Here is a 19,052-nt window from a genome sequence, read left to right as displayed (position 1 = left end):
GATGATTCACCAACGTCAAGAATCCAATCCATAACGTATATTTTGAAATACATGCCTAACATTCATCCCTAATTATTAGACCATACCGTGATGGTTACTCAGTTGCTTGTTTGAGATTGTTTATTTTTGCATACACATCTTATGGGTCAGTAGATTATACAAATGGGGGGAAGACAGAGTGGTAAGTTGAAAGTTGGTTTCCTAATACGTTTTAATATTGTATTGCTCATTGGTTTGGATTTAAATTTTATCCTTTCTTTCTTTCATGATTGATTGATTGCAATGGATGATGATCGACTGGCGTCACATACTATTAATAGTTAACTAGTTATCTCTCCCACGTTCCACCCACTCCTCAACTTCCTTGTAGTATTGATTTGCAAACTTGTGATGAGCATAAATAATTTGGTCGGATCTATATGAATTTTGTGCTTGCAAGTTGAGCTGTGAAAGTGTAAAGATTGATACTCCAAATATCATCATATATACCACTCAAATAATGGTAACACAAAGTTTGCATCTCTACGTGGGTCGTTGTTGGTAGGTTAGTTGGATATTTTGAGAAGATATTTGATAGGATTGTTTGACTAAGATAATTTTTTTACTAAATAAGATCTTGTGGAACTGGATGAGACTAAATTATAGATTTTGTGCTAGAAGCCCTACATATGACGAGGTCAGACACCCCTAACACAAATTATTTTCATTGGACGAGGGCTCTTCCTGCCAATTGAATTAAGGTCATAAAAACTCAATATTAATGTATCCCAATGAACCAGAAATTGGTTTCTTGGTTGATAAATTAGTGTCCATAAAGCATTAAGCCCAGTCAAACCCACATTAGCTTCTATCCAATTTCTGGTCCAGAAATTGGTGTCCAAGAACAACTCGACCCAAACAAATGTTTGAGCCCAAAAAATCGACCGAGTTAGTGCACCCAACGAGTCAACTCAATTTTGAATCGCTCTCCTAGTTGGTTCTGTCCTGCTCGTTGCTTTTCCAGCTTAGCAGTCTGGATTCTGATCTACCCAAAAGACCACACCTTTACTTCACTCAGAGCTCCACTCTCACTAGCTCTCCAAAACCCACATCTCAGTTCAAAGGTAAACTTCTTCTTCTTCCGTCTCTCTCTCTCTCTCTATCTCTCTCTCTCTCTCTCTCTCTACAGGTAGAAATATGCAGAACACATATTTTAGCTCGAGTTTATATTCTGTGAGAAGCAGAAGGCAAGGCTCTCTGTCATATTGCTTCAATGATTACTCTTACTTGTTGAATGAAAGATTTGACAGAAACCCGATTAACCCAATTCGTTGTTCATCATCACAATCATGTTGTTGTTGTAATTGTTGTGGATTTTCAGTCCGTAGAGTGGCCATAAACCCTTGTTACTTGTATGGGTTGAGGCAGTCCACATTGCTTCAACGGTCAGCTTCTAGAAGGTTGGTTTTGGGTGTCGGGGACGGGTGTAGTTATCGTGTTCAGGAATGTAGGCCGGACTGGGGTTGTTGTGAACTCCCTTGCTCGATTAGGGAGAGGAATGTGTGTGATAGGAGGGGTAGGAGAAGGAAGGGGAGGTGTAGTTGTGTGGTTGATGGGGAGGGAGGGGGTGGAGTTTGTGATTCGGGTGATCTTGATGACGCTGAGGCTATGCTCAGCTTGTTGAGTGAGGAATTGGGTGGGGAGTGTTTTCTGAGAGAGAGAAATGAGATTTCGGTTAAGAGACTGGAGAAGGAAGGTAGGAGGATTTTGAGTGGTAGAGGGAGAAATGTCGGTTCATCAAAGAGAGGAGAAGAGGAGAGTAGGAGTTTGATTGGTAGTGAGAGAAATGAGAGTTCATTTAAGAGAGCAGAAGAAAGGAGTTGGAGGATATTGATTGATCGAGAGAGAAATGCTGGTTCATCAAAGAGAGTAGAAGAGGAGAGTGGGAGGAGTTTTAGTGGTAGAGAGAGAAATGCCGGTTCATCTAAGAGAGTAGAAGTAGAGACGGTGAGTGTTCGTGGTAGAGAGAAAAATGGAAGTTCTTCTAAGGGAGTGCAAGTGGACATCGAACCAGACAATAGTAGTGAGTGTAACAGTAGGAAGAAGAAAAGTAATGTTAAGGTGAATACATCGGAGAGTAATTTGAAGCGCCAATTTGGATCAGCCACAGTTGATTTGAGTGAAGGGGATTTTAGACAGAAAGAAGAGAGGGAAGTGTTTTTGAGAGGTGAGAATTGTAGGGGAATGAAAGGAGGTTCTACTTCTTCTTATTACTCCTTATCATCTTCTGGCGATTTCGAAAGTGAGGCAGATGCTCAGGATAAGCACGGCTTCTTTGGGGAATCAGCTTCAAGTGTGTACGAGGATTCAAAATTTGATATTGGAGGTAGATTTGGTGGGCAGGTCATTGAAGATTACAGGAAGTACATGGATGATTCCGAGGGCAGAGGAGAAATAACAAAACAAAGAAACACTGCAGTTGAGGGTGGTGTCATGTGGGATTGGAGGAAGAAGACAGAAAAGAAGCTTACAGAAGTAGTAGCTGAAGAAGCTAAGGCTGGTGGGAAATCGTCAGAGATGAATTCAAGAGTGTCGAAGACCAATCAAAGTGAGTTCGGAGAGGCCTCTGGATCCCGCAAGCAATTTGACTATGAGCAAGAGAATTCATACTTGACTAAGGGAACAAGAGAACAATATAGTCAAACACAGAACCAAGCTGTTGGTGTTGGCGTGAATGAATCTCGAAGAATATTTCAAGAACGCAACGAATCAGAAATCCGTGGAAGTGATGTTGAAACAACTTTCTTGTCCCAGGAGAGACTCAGAGAAAGGGAAGAAAACCTAGCGATAGCTACAAACTTGGTGCAGGAAAGGCAAGATGAACGTTACAACACAGCTGAATATACCAGTCAAAATGAAGAGTTAAACAGAGACCACCAAAAGCCCTCAAAAATTTCGCAAATTCGAGTTATTGATGTTGAAGGGATCTCTGATAGAAGGAGGGAGACTGATATAAGAAGGATTTACCAGGAAGAAAACACAAATTTATTGCTGAGTTCAGCAAATGAGACAGACGTGCAACGCCACAAAATAGGTCAGCAGGTCATTGGACTCGTCAACTTGGGAAGAAAGTCCCCACAAATCACTGAAGTATCAGAAATTTGTGACAGTGGTATTGAAGGGGCCAATATTGTCCAACCTGAAACTGGAATTACGAACCAGGTACAGCAGTCAAACTTGGTTCCTACTTCAGATAGCACTACAAATTCTCAAAGAATTTCAAGGAAGAGAACTATAAATCAAGAAAGTGGTATTATATTAACTGCTTCATCAATGGAGGAAACAAGGAGGAGAAATAATGAAACTGATGAAAATCGCATGCAAGTTAAACTCAGAAAAGGGGCCCAAAGTGGCTCGGGAGAAGCCTCTAGTTTCCAATCATCTTTGAATGTGGTTTCCCAAGCTACAATGCAACCGCATAATGTTGAGGGGCATAAGATAAGCCCACAGGCAATGCTGCTGCCTCCCCCTTCTCAATTGATAGCTAGAGGATCACTGATCATGGAGTCATCAAGTGGGATGGCAACTCAGGAAATTTCTGAAGAAATTCCAGATAGTGGTTCGCCTGCCTTGCATACTCACTTGGGGAACCAAACTTCTGCTTTGCACCGAGAATCATCCAGTGGAAGTGGAAACTCCGAGACTCAAGGGGAGATTTTATACCTCATTCCTGAAGATGCTTTGGGTTCAACTTATCGTTTGGAGAAATCATCTTCACAGTTTTTCGGGGATTTTGTTCAGAAAGCAAGGCATGAAGTCTCAACTTCTGAAAACCAGAACGAGAATGCAGTTTCTGAAGCAAAATCAGTATATGGAGGTGAGGAGTATGGGGATGGGCTAGGTACTTCGGTTTCGCTCCTAGAATCAAGTAGCGGATATGGAAACACTCAGACTGAAGGGGAGATTTTATACCTTGTTAATCCGGAAGATGCTTTGGATTCAGCTTACCGTTTGGAGAAGTCATCTTCACGGTTTGTTGGGGAGTTCTTTGATAGAGCAAGACATGAAGTCTCAACTTCCGAAAATCAGGATGCAAATACAGTTTCTGAAGCAAAATTGGCGCATGGAGGTGAGAAGAATGGGCAAGTGGATTCGAGTCAAAATAGGTCTGAAGACTCTCAGAAAAAGGGAAATGACTCAAGGCGTTCATCTGGAGGTTCTGGAACCAAGGGGCCTGCTGATGAAATGTGGGATGTAACAGACACATCTGTTCTTAAAACCCCCAAGGCAGAAAAATCAGAGGCTACTACAACAAGTGGAAGTACCGTTGTCAAGAGAACGGGCAGGTCCGTATGGAACATTGTTGCAGATATTGTTAGGCTGAGGTGGACTTCGCACGCTGAAACCCCTCATTCTGCTGTGAAGTCAGGCGGAAGGACTTCATCAAATGAATCTGCAAGTAGTGAGGCATGGTTTTCTGGCCATGAGACCGAGGATAGCAATGAAAAGAATGCAAAAAGGGATAAAGACGTGGAACATCAGCTGCAACCGCCTAAATCATTTCCTCAAAGTGGAAAACTGAGATCAAGGGACAAAGTAAGACATCTTGAAGCAGGCACGCCGTCTTCTCCTAATAAAGAAGAAAGTGGGTTGCCATCAAAAGTCATTTCCGCGTCTTCTAGTGAGGGAATTTTAGGTTCAAACGAGAATCAAAAGAGTTTTCGCGGTTCTTCTTCTGGCATTGAAAAAGTGGAGTCATCTCAACCACTAATTGCTAGTGGCGTAAAGTCTGCTGTTGTAGAAGAAATTTCAAATGCCGGTAACATTGTCTCTGGAAGTGGTTCGATGGAGCGCATAGACCAATTTGGCAGTCAGAAGTTGACCGAAGGAGTATCAGACAATGTGCAAATGGGTGGGGAATTGAAACAAAGGAGGTTTCAGAGGAATAAGCAAGTCCTCAGAGACAGATTTGACGAATGGGCAGAAGCACATACACATGAAATTGAACAAAGAAAAATGGATGAAATGTTTATGAGAGAAGCACTTCTCGAAGCTAAGAAGGCTGCTGATATTTGGGAGGTACCTGTCGGGGCTGTACTGGTACAACAAGGAAAGATTATTGCACGTGGATGTAATCTGTGAGTTCTATTAGCTTATATGTATGTTTTGTAGTAAATGCTTTCTTCTGGATATTTACATTGATATGTGTATCAGAGTGGAAGAATTACGGGATTCAACAGCCCATGCAGAAATGATATGCATACGGGAGGCTTCTAACGTTCTCCGGTCATGGAGGCTTTCGGTAATTTCTCTATTATTTAGTTATTAGTACCCATTCCAAGTTTTATTCCAATATATATACATGCATATTGATGATTTTGTTCCACCTTAGACTTAGATTTTTGTTTTCTGATGTCACAGGAAACCACTCTGTATGTAACACTTGAACCGTGCCCTATGTGTGCTGGAGCGATACTCCAAGCAAGAGTCGACACTGTTGTATGGGGAGCTCCAAATAAGCTTCTCGGAGCTGATGGCAGCTGGATAAGGTATGCGAATTATGTTCTTCTTCATAGCCGCGAATTATGTTCTTCTTCATAACCCATAGCCTTTTTACACTAGATATGATATCCAGTCTTTGTTCTTCGTTCCGTAGTACCTTATCCGGTCATCCTGTAAATATGCTTGCAGACTTTTCCCTGAAGGGGGTGAAGGAAATAGCTCGGAGCACTCGGACAAACCAGCTCCTCCTGTCCACCCATTCCACCCAAACATGACCATCCGACGTGGTGTGTTGGCATCGGATTGTGCAGATATAATGCAGCAATTCTTCCAGCTGAGGAGAAAGAAGAAGGAAAAGCAGGCAGACCCGGCAGCAGCGGTCTCGCGTCCTCTTCCAATTTCTCACCATCCATCAAAGTTACTTACAAAGATGCATGACATCTTCCACATAATGTTCTGTTTGTGAGGGTTAGTACAAAGACTATTGTTTGATGAATGTACATATCTGTGTTGAAAACTGTCCGTACCGTAGATAAAATGTAGTTCTCTCTCCCTCCTTCCCTTATTGTAGTCCGAAAGTTTTGCCTAGCTTAATGATTTCACCAATGATCATCATGCATGCTGTCAAAAGGGGATGACTAGTTTATGAGATCGTTTGACAAAAAAAGCTTAAGCGTTTAGGAATTATAAAAGCACTTTTAAGTACTTTTTGGAGAAGCACCTATTGAAGGACTTGTGTTTCCGAAAAGTACTTAACTTTCAATATAATTAGTAATGTGTTTCCAACAAAAGCACGCACGAGCAAAAAGTACTTACAGAAACGTAGCATTTACATGGAGCCACATATACGTGGCAATATTCTAGGGAACGTATCTTTTCTAAGATGTAGCTTTTATTCCTGATATTCACGTTTGATTATGATTCATCCTTGTTTTGCCATCCTTCGTTTCACCTTAAGAGTGCGAATCTCTTCCAACGACAAAAATTGAATTGGCTTAGTGACAAACGGTCATTTATGCTTAATAAGAAGAGCAACTAGCATGACACGGGTACTGCTACCGCAACGTCCCGTGCTACGAAGGGCGTTGAATAGAGGATTGAGGACCTTGCTTTCAAAAAGGAGTGATGGTTACCTCCTACCAGAGTTGAGCTTTGCTGTTGCGATAAAAAACAGACGTTTCTTCTAATCGTCGCGGGCGTTGTGCCACGAGACTTGTGTGTAGCAATTAGATAACTGTAATTAATAGTTTGTTTGTCAGTTTCTTAGACTTTATCTTCAGTCCAAGTCGCTGCCAGGCTCGCAAGTTCATTAACAACATTTGCTCGCCAAATGATTAGCAGAGAAGTTCCAATCACCTGAAAACTACGTCCCCCTCCCTCTTCAATTGTTTCACCAAACGTTTCTTTAGGCTCCTGCATTTTTTTCTCTGCTCACAAACTAATATATAACTGACCATCCTCCAATTCTTTTCATCAGAATCTGTCTTTGAAAATGGCTTCGATTTTGCTAGCTTTCGTTTTGTATTCTCTCAGCTTTCAAGTAATCTTTACCGGTGCACAGACACCGGCAGCCGCACCCTCTACTTTGCCGGCCAAAGCACCGCCACCCACTACCACACCTGCTGCACAGGCTACTTTGCCGACTAAAACCCCACCACCTTCTACTGCACCAACTGCAGTAACACAACCGCCTGTAAATGCAGTGACCCCACCAACTACCACACCTGCATCACCTTCCCCTAAGGTAACACCATCCAAAAGCCCAACAGCCTCACCCCCGCTACCCCAAAGTCCACCTGTGTCAACTCCATCACAGCCACCAAAACTGCCGCCATCACCACCTGTTTCGTCACCAGCATTGCCACCTCCTGTAGCGGCACCACGTGTATCTCCAACACCAGTTCAAGCCCCAGCTCCTGTTAAATCAACACCAGCACCAGCACCAGCTATGGTAGCACCAGTGCCCTCACCATCAAAAGCAACCCCAGTACCAGCGCCAGCACCGGTTATTGTGCCACCAGCTTCAGAACCAGTGCAAGCACCATCACCTGCGCCTGCTCCACCCAAACACAAGAGGAAGCACAAGCACAAGCATCATCATCATCATGCACCAGCACCTGCACCTACTGTACAAAGCCCCCCAGCACCACCTACAGTAACAGATACAGAGGACAACAATACACCCGCACCATCACCAAGTTTGGATTTGGTAAAGAATTTAACCAGCTCTTACTCTTAGTACCATAGAACACCATACATGCGTGACTGAACTCAAATTTTATTAATGTTACTTGACAGCTTTAATTTTTTTTCCGATGACCTTTCTGCTTGTTTGTCTCACAGAATGGAGGATATGCACTACACCAGAAAGGAGGGATATCAGGATTGTGGGTTACGACCGGATTAGCAATCACTATACTGCTGGCAATGACAAGCTAAAGTTCTAATCAATCTTAGACGTTGAACTATGAATTTATTGGTACATCAGCAGAAGATTTTTTAAGAGACTATTGCAAGAAGATAATTTTTTTTCATATGTATAACCCTAGATCTAAGCATCAATAATACAGCGGATGAGACATCAACATTTACCACTTTTCTGTTTACTTCGTGTTCAATATATCAAGGGAGATGAATTCCAACAACCGCCAAGAATTAATTTATCCAAAAGACTACTACTCAAAAAGTAGCTTAATGAAATCAATGTCGGATCAAACTTCATCCGTATTTGTGACTACATCGATATCCTCCCTTAAGTCATACTCAACCACAAGGCCAAGATTATCAGCTAACTCGTGATACTTTTGACACCCTGCACACTGATGAGAAGCAACTCTAATTAGTCAGATGAACCCGAAACTTGTTACTTACTTTTTAGACTAGGCGAACTAGAAACAACGTTGAAACGCTTAACATAATCCCTAATTAATCTATGATTATTTTTCCTTTTTGGTTAGACTTGTATTGGCATGCACCGAAATATCAACAAATTGACAGAAAAACAGTTTAAAGTTTATTTCATCATCAAGAACAAACTACACAGAATCTAATACCAACAAGAGGAACAAGTACCTGTACGTAGATTAGCCCCCGCTCATATGCCAATCGATTGACAAGTCTATTTGTCCTTTCACCACACAAGTTACAAGTAAATTTCACAAGCAAGCTTCTTCTTGGGAGTTGTATGTCAATCGTGGCATCCTTCGAAAATTCGATAAGGGCATCCAAGAAACAGAACCGAGTTAAGAAGAAAGTAAACAAATTCAAGCAATAGCAAAACACACACACACACATTGGAATAATATTAACATGTCACATTGGCATCAAAAAATTGGAAAAAAAAATCTGAAGTTTAAACTAAGGGCACTACCTTTTTCTGTTCGGTAAAATTAAAGAAAAACTAATGAAAAGAGCTTGAAAACTTTGAGTTTTAATAATAAAGACAAAATAAATGGTGAAGTGAATAATAACATGATTGACCTTTTAGTGTAAAAATATGATTTTTCCTTAAAATAAACGGTACCATAGTTTTTCGTTAAGTTCCTAAAATGACTACGAGCAATATCGATACGAAAAAGACAATAATTCTATAAAATTCAAGAAGAATAGAATCAATATTATACCGTATTCAGATTATTCGGTTCCAATTCTGCGTCCGTCTCAGAATTGCCACTCATCAACCCAGAAACAGCCAGCACCACATGGCCACGCTTTGGTGCTACACCTGCCGTATGGGAAATTCTTGAGCTGAAATTAAAGATTTAAACTTTAGCATAAAAATATATGTAGACGAAGAAAAAAGTGAAATTGAAAGAAGCCCAGAAGAGTAAATTCACCACAGAGGGTTTCGTCCGCGGGTGGAGGACCAGGAGAGGCCGACCGTAGGAATTTTCTTGGAAGCAGAAAAAGGTCTGAAAAACCAAATGGGTTTATTAGGGTTAGTTATGGGAGGCGAGAGGGATGGAACGGCGGGGGAGAAACCGCGGGCGGTTGGTGTCGCCGCCATGGATGTAGCTCTGTGGACTCTGAAATTTTCTCTGTTTTGTTTCCGATTGCAGTTGCAAGGATGTAATTTAGGGCTGTAGACTGAATTTGAGAGGATTTTAAAAAATTTTAAAATTCTAGTGCAGTCAATTAAATGATTTTAAAGAGTATTAGAATTTATTCAAATTTATGTGTAATCAATTAAAAGATTTTAGAATCTTTTAAAATTAAGGTGTAGTTAATTAAAAGATTATAAAGGATTTTAAAATACATACAAATCTAAGCGTGTTCAAAAACTTAAAATTTTGGAGGATTTCAATAAGTTGTGAATTTTGTAGGATTTGAGAGTCAAAAGTATATGTAATCAATACCAAAAAGAATCCAACCTTACCCCCCAAGATTTCAAATCCTTCCACCACAATCCATTCAAATTCTTTAAAAGTCTATATGAAATTTGTAGGAATCTTTAATCTTTTTAAATTTTATCAAATCTATTATTTTAAAAAATTTTTAAATTTTTTTAAAATCTTAGTTTCACTGCATCTCGGGCACTGAATCTTTTGGGCAAATCAATTGGTTTTGCCACGTGTTCTATGGAAAAGGCTGAGTTGGGCAGCCAACGGTCCTTCAAACCTCCAAAACCCAAAAACCCAAATTATAATATGACCCATAGTTAGAAACAAATTTCAGAATCATATTCTATATGGTACGTTCTGGGTTTAATTTCTGACGATGGTAAATCACATGATGGTGGTAAAAGGAAGTTGAAATACCCCTTGTGAGTCTTTTCACCTCTCACTAGAATGATGAACTGCAATGGTGAAGTCATTAGCTGGTCCAATTTTAAAAATAAAAAAATTATAATATGAATCAACTTGTATTCTCATAAATTTCTTAAATGAGTCCGTTTAGAGTGATTGCCTAACATAACACACAAATTAGTAAACCACACAAAGACCCCTATTTTTGTCTCACCCATCCCCCGATCCCACCTCCATGTGTTAGGTATCCTATACGGGCGTCCAGACACAAGAACATCATTAGGATTTTACTTTGACTATTGAAGCCCTAATTACTTAGCATTTGTTGCTCCATGGAACAAGGACAGAAAGGTTGAGCATATATACAACATGTATTTGCACTTTGCATCAATTTCCTTTTCTTTTCATTGATGAAGGAAATTTTTTGTGTACAAGTATGAACAAATGTTCCCCCTCAAATCCACCGATCGAACAAAAAGAGATTACACAGTTGATGTGTCTTGTTACATCAACTTTGGAACGAGCTCTCAACAACAAGGTTCCTCCTCTTGGAAACATTTGTTCCGAAAACGCCTAAACATCGAATTCTATCTGCAACTGTTGCCAATGGGGCATCAGTCTTGTTCATCCACTTCATGAAAAGGCAGTGGTACAGTCTTAACTGCCCTAAACTTGCCTGCATTATTTAGATGCTCATTCTCCAACCTGTACCATTCGAACAAATCGTGCGTTAGAGCTATTGAAATCGAAGAATATGTTTATATTTCAGTTTCATGTCAATTTCTGCATACGGCTGCAGATGTGGACCGATAAGAATCAGAATCATGGGAGTTTGGGGATTTTAGTTTACCTGAAAAAGTTCCACAACCCTCTTCTGATGACTTCAAGAGCAGCTAAAAACAGCCCGGTTACTCGGTAGTCCACATGTCCAAAACTTGAATGGAGAACAGTTTGCAACCAAGCTAGCCTGAGAATAAGGTTCAATCCCTGCAGATGTAGCATCCAAAACATTCGTCAAACACCGGATTTGAAATCCGACAGATTTTACAACCTAGAAAGAGAACACAAAAATTGTTTCGATGATGTGCGTGCATCTTCTCAAACAACATCTAATTCTTTGCTGTCATGTTGTCCTCTCTGAACTAGACTGGGAATCTTCTTTTTATCATGACATTTATCAGAATTTTATTTCAAGAATATGTTCATTCTCGGTTGCTTGCCACACAAGAAACATCTCGTTCTTCAAATTTGTGATTTATTTGAGGGGACATGGCAATTACCATTGAGATGTAGTATATGAACTTTCGGCGAATCATTAATTCGTTCCTAAGCAAAGGATTCTTGGAATTCATTTGTAGCAAACCCCAATCCTTTACAAAGTCCCAATACAATTGGTAAACTGTTGCAAAAGTCGACATGATCACAACAAGGCACAGCCATCCGATGTTCCTTTCTTTCTCATAAGCTACTTTAGCTCCTGCTGCTAACATTGCTGACACATATTTGCCTAGATTCACCAGGTGGCTTGTCTGTCCCTCATCAAACCACCGCCGAGCGCACTGAAAATCCAATTAATCGAAAATCTTAGTCAGATGTATATGTTTTAGTTCGTCAAAGGAAAAATGACAGTAAAGGTTAAACCAAGAGGAAAGGAACTAATCAGTATACCTGCATTGCTCTCCAGTAATAGGGTAGGAAGGACACGGCGTAAGCAAGATCTCGGTAATGTCCTGCCCTCATGCAGTAACCATAGTCCTGAGTTTTGTAGCTTCCAGTTATGTAGTAACATGCCACATACTCGAGATTCCTAAGCATCGGTACCTATTGAATACAAATTAATCTGTTGTTATGACAAATCAGACGAGGTTTTTTTTTTTTTTTTTTTTTTTTTTTTTTTTTTTGAGGAACTAGAATCAATTTTCTTTCAAATTTATTCGGTTTAGTGCTCAATGATACCTGACTACAAAGTTGATCTGCCATGAAGAAGTCCAGCATGACGACCTGCAGACAGCAGACGGAAACTAATTAGAAGCATGGTTTAATTGGTCGAATATGGTTTTAGCTATTATCAAAAATGTTTTGTTTTGATCATGTTCGAGAGATGCAGTACCTTGTACAGAGGTGACAGAATGATATTTCTTATCACACGAAGAAGGCGGAAGCGGCTTGATTGGTAAATGATGTTGAAGGGGCACACAAGTAACAGTAGAAACGTCTGCGTGTTTACAAGAACGTTAAGAAATACCCAATGACTAATTACTGGATATTCAATTTCTAATCTATCGTGTTATGAGTTGAAGAACTACCAGTAAAAGAAGGCCAGGGATTGCTTGAACTTGGGCATATGAGTAGCCTTTTGTTAGCAGTAACAAATGAACACACATGACTCCCACCACAGTAGTCAACGACATGGTGCAGATCAAGAACACATCTCGATACTTTAGCTCCTTTGTCTGGGACAATTCAAAGATGAAACTGTAATTTATACGCGCCTTTCTCCACGCGAAAATGTTGCAACCGTACAAGAAGAAGTGTAGAAACAGTAGGCTGAACATGCTGCAAAAACAAAACAGAAAAAGTTTATTTCTTTAGCCTCTCCTTGTTTACATCAAACATTTTAAAGACTAGTTCACATTATTTGCAGCAATACTTACCTAAGTACAGGGTAGGCAGTTTCCATGTAGACCGATTTTGGCTGCCGTTTGTACAATCCCGTGATATGAGCCATAACGACGTATCCAGTTAAGAGCGCGATAAAGCACCCTGTGAATAAACCTGGTAATCACAATCAATAAGAAGATAAGTCACCTGAGTACTTAGTCATTGCAGTCCAATGTGTTACATATTTATCAGTTTCACATGTCATGTATGGGTAGAGAGGTTCACTATGTAACGCGACATATCTTTTATGTTAAAAAATCTTGCTGCCCCCTAGGTGTCGATGGCCCTTGTTAGGGTTCTACCTTTCTACAACAAAAAATGGTCTAAAAAATAACAATGGCAATAGCATGGGACCTATGCCTTATTTCCCACCCAAAAAAAAGTGGACAAGGCACATCCATGTTTTCCAAAACCCTAGTGGCCTAATGGGTCTGTACACTTTGGTTTCTTAATTTTTGTATGGCCACAAAATGAACAGACTTTTAAGCTCCTCAGCAAAAGTTGTGTAAAGGAAAACCACTTGGGTACTTTTAACTTTTATCATTAAAATAAAGAACGTTCTGATCAGTTTTCATGAAAGTTCTGTACTTACCAATAAAGAACGTTATAGAGTGTGATTCTTTGCGCTGTGTCGGTTTAAGGTATTTCATGGCCTTTCGTCGGTCTTCTTCGGCAAAGTGTTTGATGAAAAGCTCCTCAACTTCATCTCCTAAGTTCATCACCTATCATTTTCGAAAGTAATAAGCAAAAATACTATTGACTTGCAAAGTAAACTTTTTCCAGTTTACGCGTCAGACAAGCATATCTTGGTTCAATTTTTATGAATCTAATGGCATCCACTGTGCAGTCATAAACTACAGGATCAATGGCCACTTGAAATTGTCGAGAAATTATTTGGACGAATTGATAGTTGGTGGCCAACATTTGAATATGATCCAATCAAAATATCATGCAAAAATGTTCTAAAACATTGCTAGCATAATCGAAATCGAGATTTACTTAGTGGTCGAAAATTCGAAAAAAGTAGGGTTTGTCAGGTACCTTATCGGAGCTGTTGAAGTAGGAACTCTCTACAACTTTTAGGTAAATTGGAAGCACTTGTTTTCCAGTGACCTGCAAAAGAAAAGAAGATTTCAACTTTTATTACATAAGCAAAAACCAAAATGCAACTTTAAAAGACGAAGTTAGGCATGCATTTACTTACTTTGTCAAACTTCTTTAAAATCTTTATAAAAGCAAGCATGTTTAAGTTCCTGAAAAATGGACAGCACGTAAGCTTCCCTGCCTCATCAAATTCGATTGCGTAATAACTTCAAAACCTTATTTGTTGAACTTCAAAAAATTTCGATGATCATACCTGTAAGTTTTCAGATATCCCAGCCCTTTATAGAGCTCAACGAAAGCGCCTCGGATCATCTTGTCCGCATGATGCAACTTGGTTTTGTTAATGTGCAGCCTACCTCCGTCTGCACCGCATTTTCTCGAGGACTGATTCACCAGGTCTTCCCAAACTAGGTAACTGATCGCTGAGAAAGTACGCGATGGATTTGTTAGAGGAATGTTTATCTTCAAGTTCTTCCCCTGGAAGCTGAAAGAACGACTTGACATGCTCCTTAGCTTCCCAATATCTTCACTCTTCGTTCTCATTGACTTGCCCAATTCGCCGCCTTCAGAGTATGCCGCTTCATTTTTCTCCAAGTCATCTGTGCAGTCTTGCGGCTGTTCTTGCTCTGTTTTGTCCTTAACAGAGTCCTCATCTGTGTCCAAGAAACAGAGCCATCACAAACTAAATATAGATTGTTGATTTTCGTTTCTATCAGCTACGTAAAAAATGACACTAAATTTGCACGTTTTAGAATCAATTGGTGAAATAGATAGCAAACTACAAAAAATATAAATGGAGCACGACTATTTGGTGTTGATCGTTGCCCAGAGTTCAAATCTTATGGACGACAGTTGTTAATCAAAAGAAAAACATTAAGAGAAATCATTTAAATGGGAAATATGCCAAAAAGTACGACTAAAATATGTATTATTCATGCTTGTAAGCATATACAGATTTTTGCTCATTTCGTTTGAAGTAAAAGACGAAATTACCAGATGAGAAGGAGCATGACATGGAGATATCCTCCTTGGAGTTCAGTGCAAAAGCTCCTTTACCGCGCTGTTTCTTGAAGGCGGTTTTGAGCTCAATGAGTATATCCATTTGTTTCCTCAAGGACTCCCCTCTCTCCACGAACTCCTTCTCCTTTGTTTTGAAAAACTGATTCACCTTGTTCAGCTGAAGGTCGAGGCATGCGAAAAACTCTTTCGCAGCATCAGTATCGGCGAATTGTTCTAACAATTCAGTCTCATACATGTCTTCCTTGCTTGCGGATGAGGCAAGCTTCTTGTGAACCTGGTACATAATTATAAGACCACAAATTAAACCACGCGTTTCAAAAATTTAACTGCAAAACGATCATAATAATAGGGGTCGGAAGAGAGAATGTGTACATGTATGAGGTCATGTTCTCTATGTGGATGGCCAAATGGAGAGAACTTCCTTATGGAAGTGAAGAGGGTGTTGGATAAAGAGGGGCTACTTTGGTGCCTAGTGGGTGAGTTTTTGTTGTTGTTAGAGTCGAGGAGATGGATTTTTTTGAGGTCCTTCTTGAGCTGCCAGTAATCGACGAATGCATCCTTCCATTCGGGGACGAGCTGCCCTTCAAATTGCTTGGAGAACTTCACCATTTTTTCTCGTTGAGTTTCGAGTTCTGAGAAAGAAGGATGATGAAGAGGCTCTAGTTCTCCTTGTGAGTGTTCTAACGAAGCCCCTTGTGACATATTTATGGGGGTTGGGAAAAAAGGAATTTTTGATTGATGTGCTCGTACCAATTTATCTAAGAGCACATTCTAAAATATCCTTTGCACTTATACCATTACCATCATCCTATGCTTCCTCCACTTGAAAGGGTATAGTAACCAGCTTCACCGGAAAGTAAACCGAATCGCCACCGGATGCTACGACTACCTCGGCCAACTTGTGCTCCTGAAGATTTTGAAAGGGCGGGATATGGAGAGGGTATCAAATCCAATTCAAGATATAGGGAGAAAAGAATAATGGCACTAAAGAGGATGATTAGCAAAGTTGTTATCTTTTTCTTAGTGAAAATATTAATATATTTGTTTCCTTAATCACCACGATTACCCCTTGTTTCACAACTAGTATGCATATGATCAAGGGGTAGTTTAGACACTCTGAAAGTTGGAAGCTGCAGTGCCCCATAAGTAAGCCAAGAGCTGCTTGTTTATTTGTGAAAGGGGAAGCTTATTAACTAAAATATTTATAAGCACACCAATGTTAGCTCCAATTAGACCAGCCAGATTTCCACTAATTGAAGATAACTAAAGCTTCAATTATTTTTCCTGCTTTTCATTAAGCAATCAAACTTTCGTTTGCAAAATATAAAATAAACAAAGTATATGAACCCATTTTGCCAGCAGATACTTGTTGGCATTTAGGACGGAGGAAGACCTTGTATTCTAAATGTGACATGTCAATACCCGTGTTATGTAATAAATTAGGTCTTTGAGGCTCGTGGGGGTTTTGAAACACAATTTACATATGATAAAATGAGTTTATATTAAATGAAACGATTGTTTGTATCCTTTTTAAACAAGATATGAGCAATTAAACACACTGGCACATTATTGATACATTCGATAAATGATACAAGTCGAATTTCTATGGTGGTGTAATAAGTTAAGAGGTTCCAGATGTGATGATATAATTCCATTCCTTTGTTCTAAATCCATTCCAACTTGTCAACACGATCCGATCCTCCCACCAAAACTAAAAATAATAAAGAGTACCGCTATTCACACATTATTTTTATTTCTCACACAACTTCATTAATTTATGCGTTTTAATTTTTTTTAATTTATTCAATCAGGCAATTGGTAATCGAGAGAAATTTGTATGCAGTAAAAATAGATGATAGCACCACCCAAAATAAAATAAAATAAAGATCCGCAGACGTTGCCCTAGCTATAATTTTTGTCGTTTTTTCTTCTCTGACATGGATTGCAACATCAGCATTATAATTGTGGAAAATTGACAGCGTTCGTTAGAAAAGATACCCCTTTCATTTTCTTGACATTCCGTACACACGCACACTACTCTCCCCTCTATCTTAGTGTTCCATGCATTAGATGCCCTTGCGCATAAACCAACATATATAGTTTCGTTATTCTTAGCAGAAACCAACAAATATAGTAAACTCTCATAGTGATACTCTCTGTTGAATTTTCTGCCAGTTCACAATTTAAAATTAATTCATGACAAAATATTATGACAAAAACATGAGACGACAAAGAGTTCATATAGAGTCTTAATTTTGAGAGAGTTTTTTTAGTTGACAAAATTAATTCAGATCTTTGGTTTTAAGTTGTATTATAGAGGTCACTCAATACTACGGTCTAGTGATGTTCATCTTCACTTGTAAGTGAGCGGTCTTATGTTCGAATTTCGTGGATGGTGAATTCGATACCAAATTAAGTTGCGTATTGTGTTGCTTAGCCGAATTTCCCCCCCTTAGTGTAAAATATATCGTTGTACAAAAAAAAAAAAATTAAGAAGTTATATTATATAGAAAGAAATGTGTAGTTGATGAACTGTGTGATTTATATTGACGATGTTATAAGATAATATATCGACATTATATCAATAGCGTATCAATTGTGAGTAAGTAATAGAAACAATGCGTCTCATCCCAACTACAGCACAGCAACATCCCCTTATTAAGGGTCGTGTTACATTATATATAACAACTTTATACGAGAACTCTGAACCTATTAAGTACAATTGTTTAAAATGAAGAGACATATATTTTAACGTGTAATTTCAGTTAAAAGGATGAGAAAATAAAGTTACGCATGAAACCTAAGCCGTTAGGTATATAAAACAAAGCCAATGAAAAGCCATGGAAATGATGATCCGATTCGGATGGCATATATGGGTGCTTCCTTGCAGAGTGACCCAACCCATTGAGAGATTTTTTAATGTGTCTGAAATATAGAGTGGTACTACACATGTCATTGTACAATTAGAAAGATATTTGAAAAAAAAAAAGAAAAAAAAAACTTTTCTCCAATTATACCTTGCACCGTGTTTTCAAACACACTGAAAAATTTCTTCATCCTATCAATATATTTGACCCCACATAACCGAAAACACACTAAAAAATTTCTCCATTCTATCAATATATTTGACCCCACATAACCTATGATCTAGATATTGACCATACAATAGGTGCACTCCCCGTGGATCAATCATAAGTATCATGAAGTTTACCAAAAAAAAAAAAAAAAAAAAAATCATAAGTATCATGAAAATATAGTCAGTGCTATTAGGATTTAATTATTATTTACCTTTTCATGAGAGTACAGTTAATTTCTTTTAATCTACTAAAACATTTTCCTTTTTATCTCTAATTGGTGTTACTTTAAGAGTTTGGCACTGGTCGCCGGCTGACTAAGGTCTGGTTTGGTACTGAGGTGATTTTGAAAAAAGCTGGTATCAAAAAAAGCTGGGAGCTGTTTTTGTGTTTGGTAAACACTCAGTTTCAGCTTTTTTTCACAGTTTTGGGTGAAAAAAAAGCCAAAAACAAGAAGCTGCAAAACCCAGCTTTGAAAAACCGGCTTTTTTTTACATTTGTTTTACATAAAAGTTTACCAAACATTATAATACTACTTTTATTTTTTTCAAAAGCACTTTTACAAAAAAATTTACCAAACACTTTGCTGCTTTATTTCACAGCTGCTTATTCTCACAACACAGCAGAAGCAGCTTTTTTTCAAAGCACAACAATACCAAACCAGCCATAAGATAGGACTAATTGCGATACTTTAGTCGGTGTATTGGTAGGTTTTTGTTCGGAGAAATTTTGCGAGTATACATAACATGTCCATTCCATTTCAGTTCATCATGTAGTCACCACTATTGATATGTTAGACGTTTTTTAAAACTTTAGATATGTTACACGATTCAGATTAGAACACTTAATTATATCCTTGTATTTTAGTTTACCCTCTACTCACCATTCTTGGCACATTAGTTAGGGTATTTTTGACCATTGCCCAAAAAGGCAATATCTTTAGAGGATCCGTGTCCGAATGTTTGCA

The 19,052-nt window shown here is 38.9% G+C and overlaps 4 protein-coding genes across 4 annotated transcripts; 2 read left to right on the top strand and 2 right to left on the bottom strand.

Moving 5' to 3' along the window:
* The first annotated feature begins 1,606 nt into the window (after window positions 1-1,606).
* On the top strand, window positions 1,607-6,083 carry LOC137732515 (tRNA(adenine(34)) deaminase, chloroplastic-like). The gene is made up of 4 exons (XM_068471837.1): window positions 1,607-5,117; window positions 5,194-5,281; window positions 5,401-5,528; window positions 5,671-6,083. The coding sequence occupies exons 1-4, from the start codon at window positions 1,648-1,650 to the stop codon at window positions 5,945-5,947; spliced, it is 3,963 nt and encodes a 1,320-aa protein (XP_068327938.1). The 5' UTR covers window positions 1,607-1,647; the 3' UTR covers window positions 5,948-6,083.
* Window positions 6,084-6,861: 778 nt separating this feature from the next.
* Window positions 6,862-8,053, top strand: LOC137732175 (lysine-rich arabinogalactan protein 19-like). The gene is made up of 2 exons (XM_068471475.1): window positions 6,862-7,690; window positions 7,825-8,053. The coding sequence occupies exons 1-2, from the start codon at window positions 6,974-6,976 to the stop codon at window positions 7,918-7,920; spliced, it is 813 nt and encodes a 270-aa protein (XP_068327576.1). The 5' UTR covers window positions 6,862-6,973; the 3' UTR covers window positions 7,921-8,053.
* On the bottom strand, window positions 8,002-9,597 carry LOC137732176 (uncharacterized). The gene is made up of 4 exons (XM_068471476.1): window positions 9,318-9,597; window positions 9,105-9,228; window positions 8,554-8,682; window positions 8,002-8,300 (listed from the first exon to the last, which is right to left on the bottom strand). The coding sequence occupies exons 1-4, from the start codon at window positions 9,485-9,487 to the stop codon at window positions 8,193-8,195; spliced, it is 531 nt and encodes a 176-aa protein (XP_068327577.1). The 5' UTR covers window positions 9,488-9,597; the 3' UTR covers window positions 8,002-8,192.
* Window positions 9,598-10,613: 1,016 nt separating this feature from the next.
* LOC137732435 (phosphate transporter PHO1 homolog 1-like) lies at window positions 10,614-15,688 on the bottom strand. Its single transcript, XM_068471742.1, has 14 exons — window positions 15,384-15,688; window positions 14,985-15,285; window positions 14,245-14,644; window positions 14,092-14,140; window positions 13,929-14,000; window positions 13,480-13,609; window positions 12,881-13,001; window positions 12,533-12,782; window positions 12,337-12,441; window positions 12,183-12,227; window positions 11,895-12,047; window positions 11,507-11,785; window positions 11,077-11,213; window positions 10,614-10,931 (listed from the first exon to the last, which is right to left on the bottom strand). The coding sequence occupies exons 1-14, from the start codon at window positions 15,618-15,620 to the stop codon at window positions 10,841-10,843; spliced, it is 2,370 nt and encodes a 789-aa protein (XP_068327843.1). The 5' UTR covers window positions 15,621-15,688; the 3' UTR covers window positions 10,614-10,840.
* Between the last annotated feature and the right edge of the window lie 3,364 nt (window positions 15,689-19,052).

Source organism: Pyrus communis, chromosome 4 (genome assembly GCF_963583255.1).
Source record: "Pyrus communis chromosome 4, drPyrComm1.1, whole genome shotgun sequence".
Taxonomy (NCBI): Eukaryota; Viridiplantae; Streptophyta; class Magnoliopsida; order Rosales; family Rosaceae; genus Pyrus; species Pyrus communis.
The sequence above is the reverse complement of the archived record's forward strand: the minus strand, read 5'-3'. Positions and strand labels throughout refer to the sequence as shown.

What these genes read in the sequence shown, in the direction of transcription:
- LOC137732176 (XM_068471476.1), bottom strand. Translation starts at nt 9,487, where the DNA reads ATGGCGGCGACACCAACCGCCCGCGGTTTCTCCCCCGCCGTTCCATCC. An exon ending in CGCGGACGAAACCCTCTGTG is followed by an intron (nt 9,229 to 9,317) that starts GTGAATTTACTC and finishes CTTTAATTTCAG; the next exon opens with CTCAAGAATTTCCCATACGG. An exon ending in GGGGGCTAATCTACGTACAG is followed by an intron (nt 8,301 to 8,553) that starts GTACTTGTTCCT and finishes GCTTCTCATCAG; the next exon opens with TGTGCAGGGTGTCAAAAGTA.
- LOC137732175 (XM_068471475.1), top strand. Translation starts at nt 6,974, where the DNA reads ATGGCTTCGATTTTGCTAGCTTTCGTTTTGTATTCTCTCAGCTTTCAA. An exon ending in CATCACCAAGTTTGGATTTG is followed by an intron (nt 7,691 to 7,824) that starts GTAAAGAATTTA and finishes TTTGTCTCACAG; the next exon opens with AATGGAGGATATGCACTACA.
- LOC137732515 (XM_068471837.1), top strand. Translation starts at nt 1,648, where the DNA reads ATGCTCAGCTTGTTGAGTGAGGAATTGGGTGGGGAGTGTTTTCTGAGA. An exon ending in ATTGCACGTGGATGTAATCT is followed by an intron (nt 5,118 to 5,193) that starts GTGAGTTCTATT and finishes TATGTGTATCAG; the next exon opens with AGTGGAAGAATTACGGGATT. An exon ending in GCTGATGGCAGCTGGATAAG is followed by an intron (nt 5,529 to 5,670) that starts GTATGCGAATTA and finishes ATATGCTTGCAG; the next exon opens with ACTTTTCCCTGAAGGGGGTG.
- LOC137732435 (XM_068471742.1), bottom strand. Translation starts at nt 15,620, where the DNA reads ATGGTGAAGTTCTCCAAGCAATTTGAAGGGCAGCTCGTCCCCGAATGG. An exon ending in CTCTATAACGTTCTTTATTG is followed by an intron (nt 13,002 to 13,479) that starts GTAAGTACAGAA and finishes TGTGATTACCAG; the next exon opens with GTTTATTCACAGGGTGCTTT. An exon ending in TTCTGTCACCTCTGTACAAG is followed by an intron (nt 12,228 to 12,336) that starts GTACTGCATCTC and finishes TGCTGTCTGCAG; the next exon opens with GTCGTCATGCTGGACTTCTT.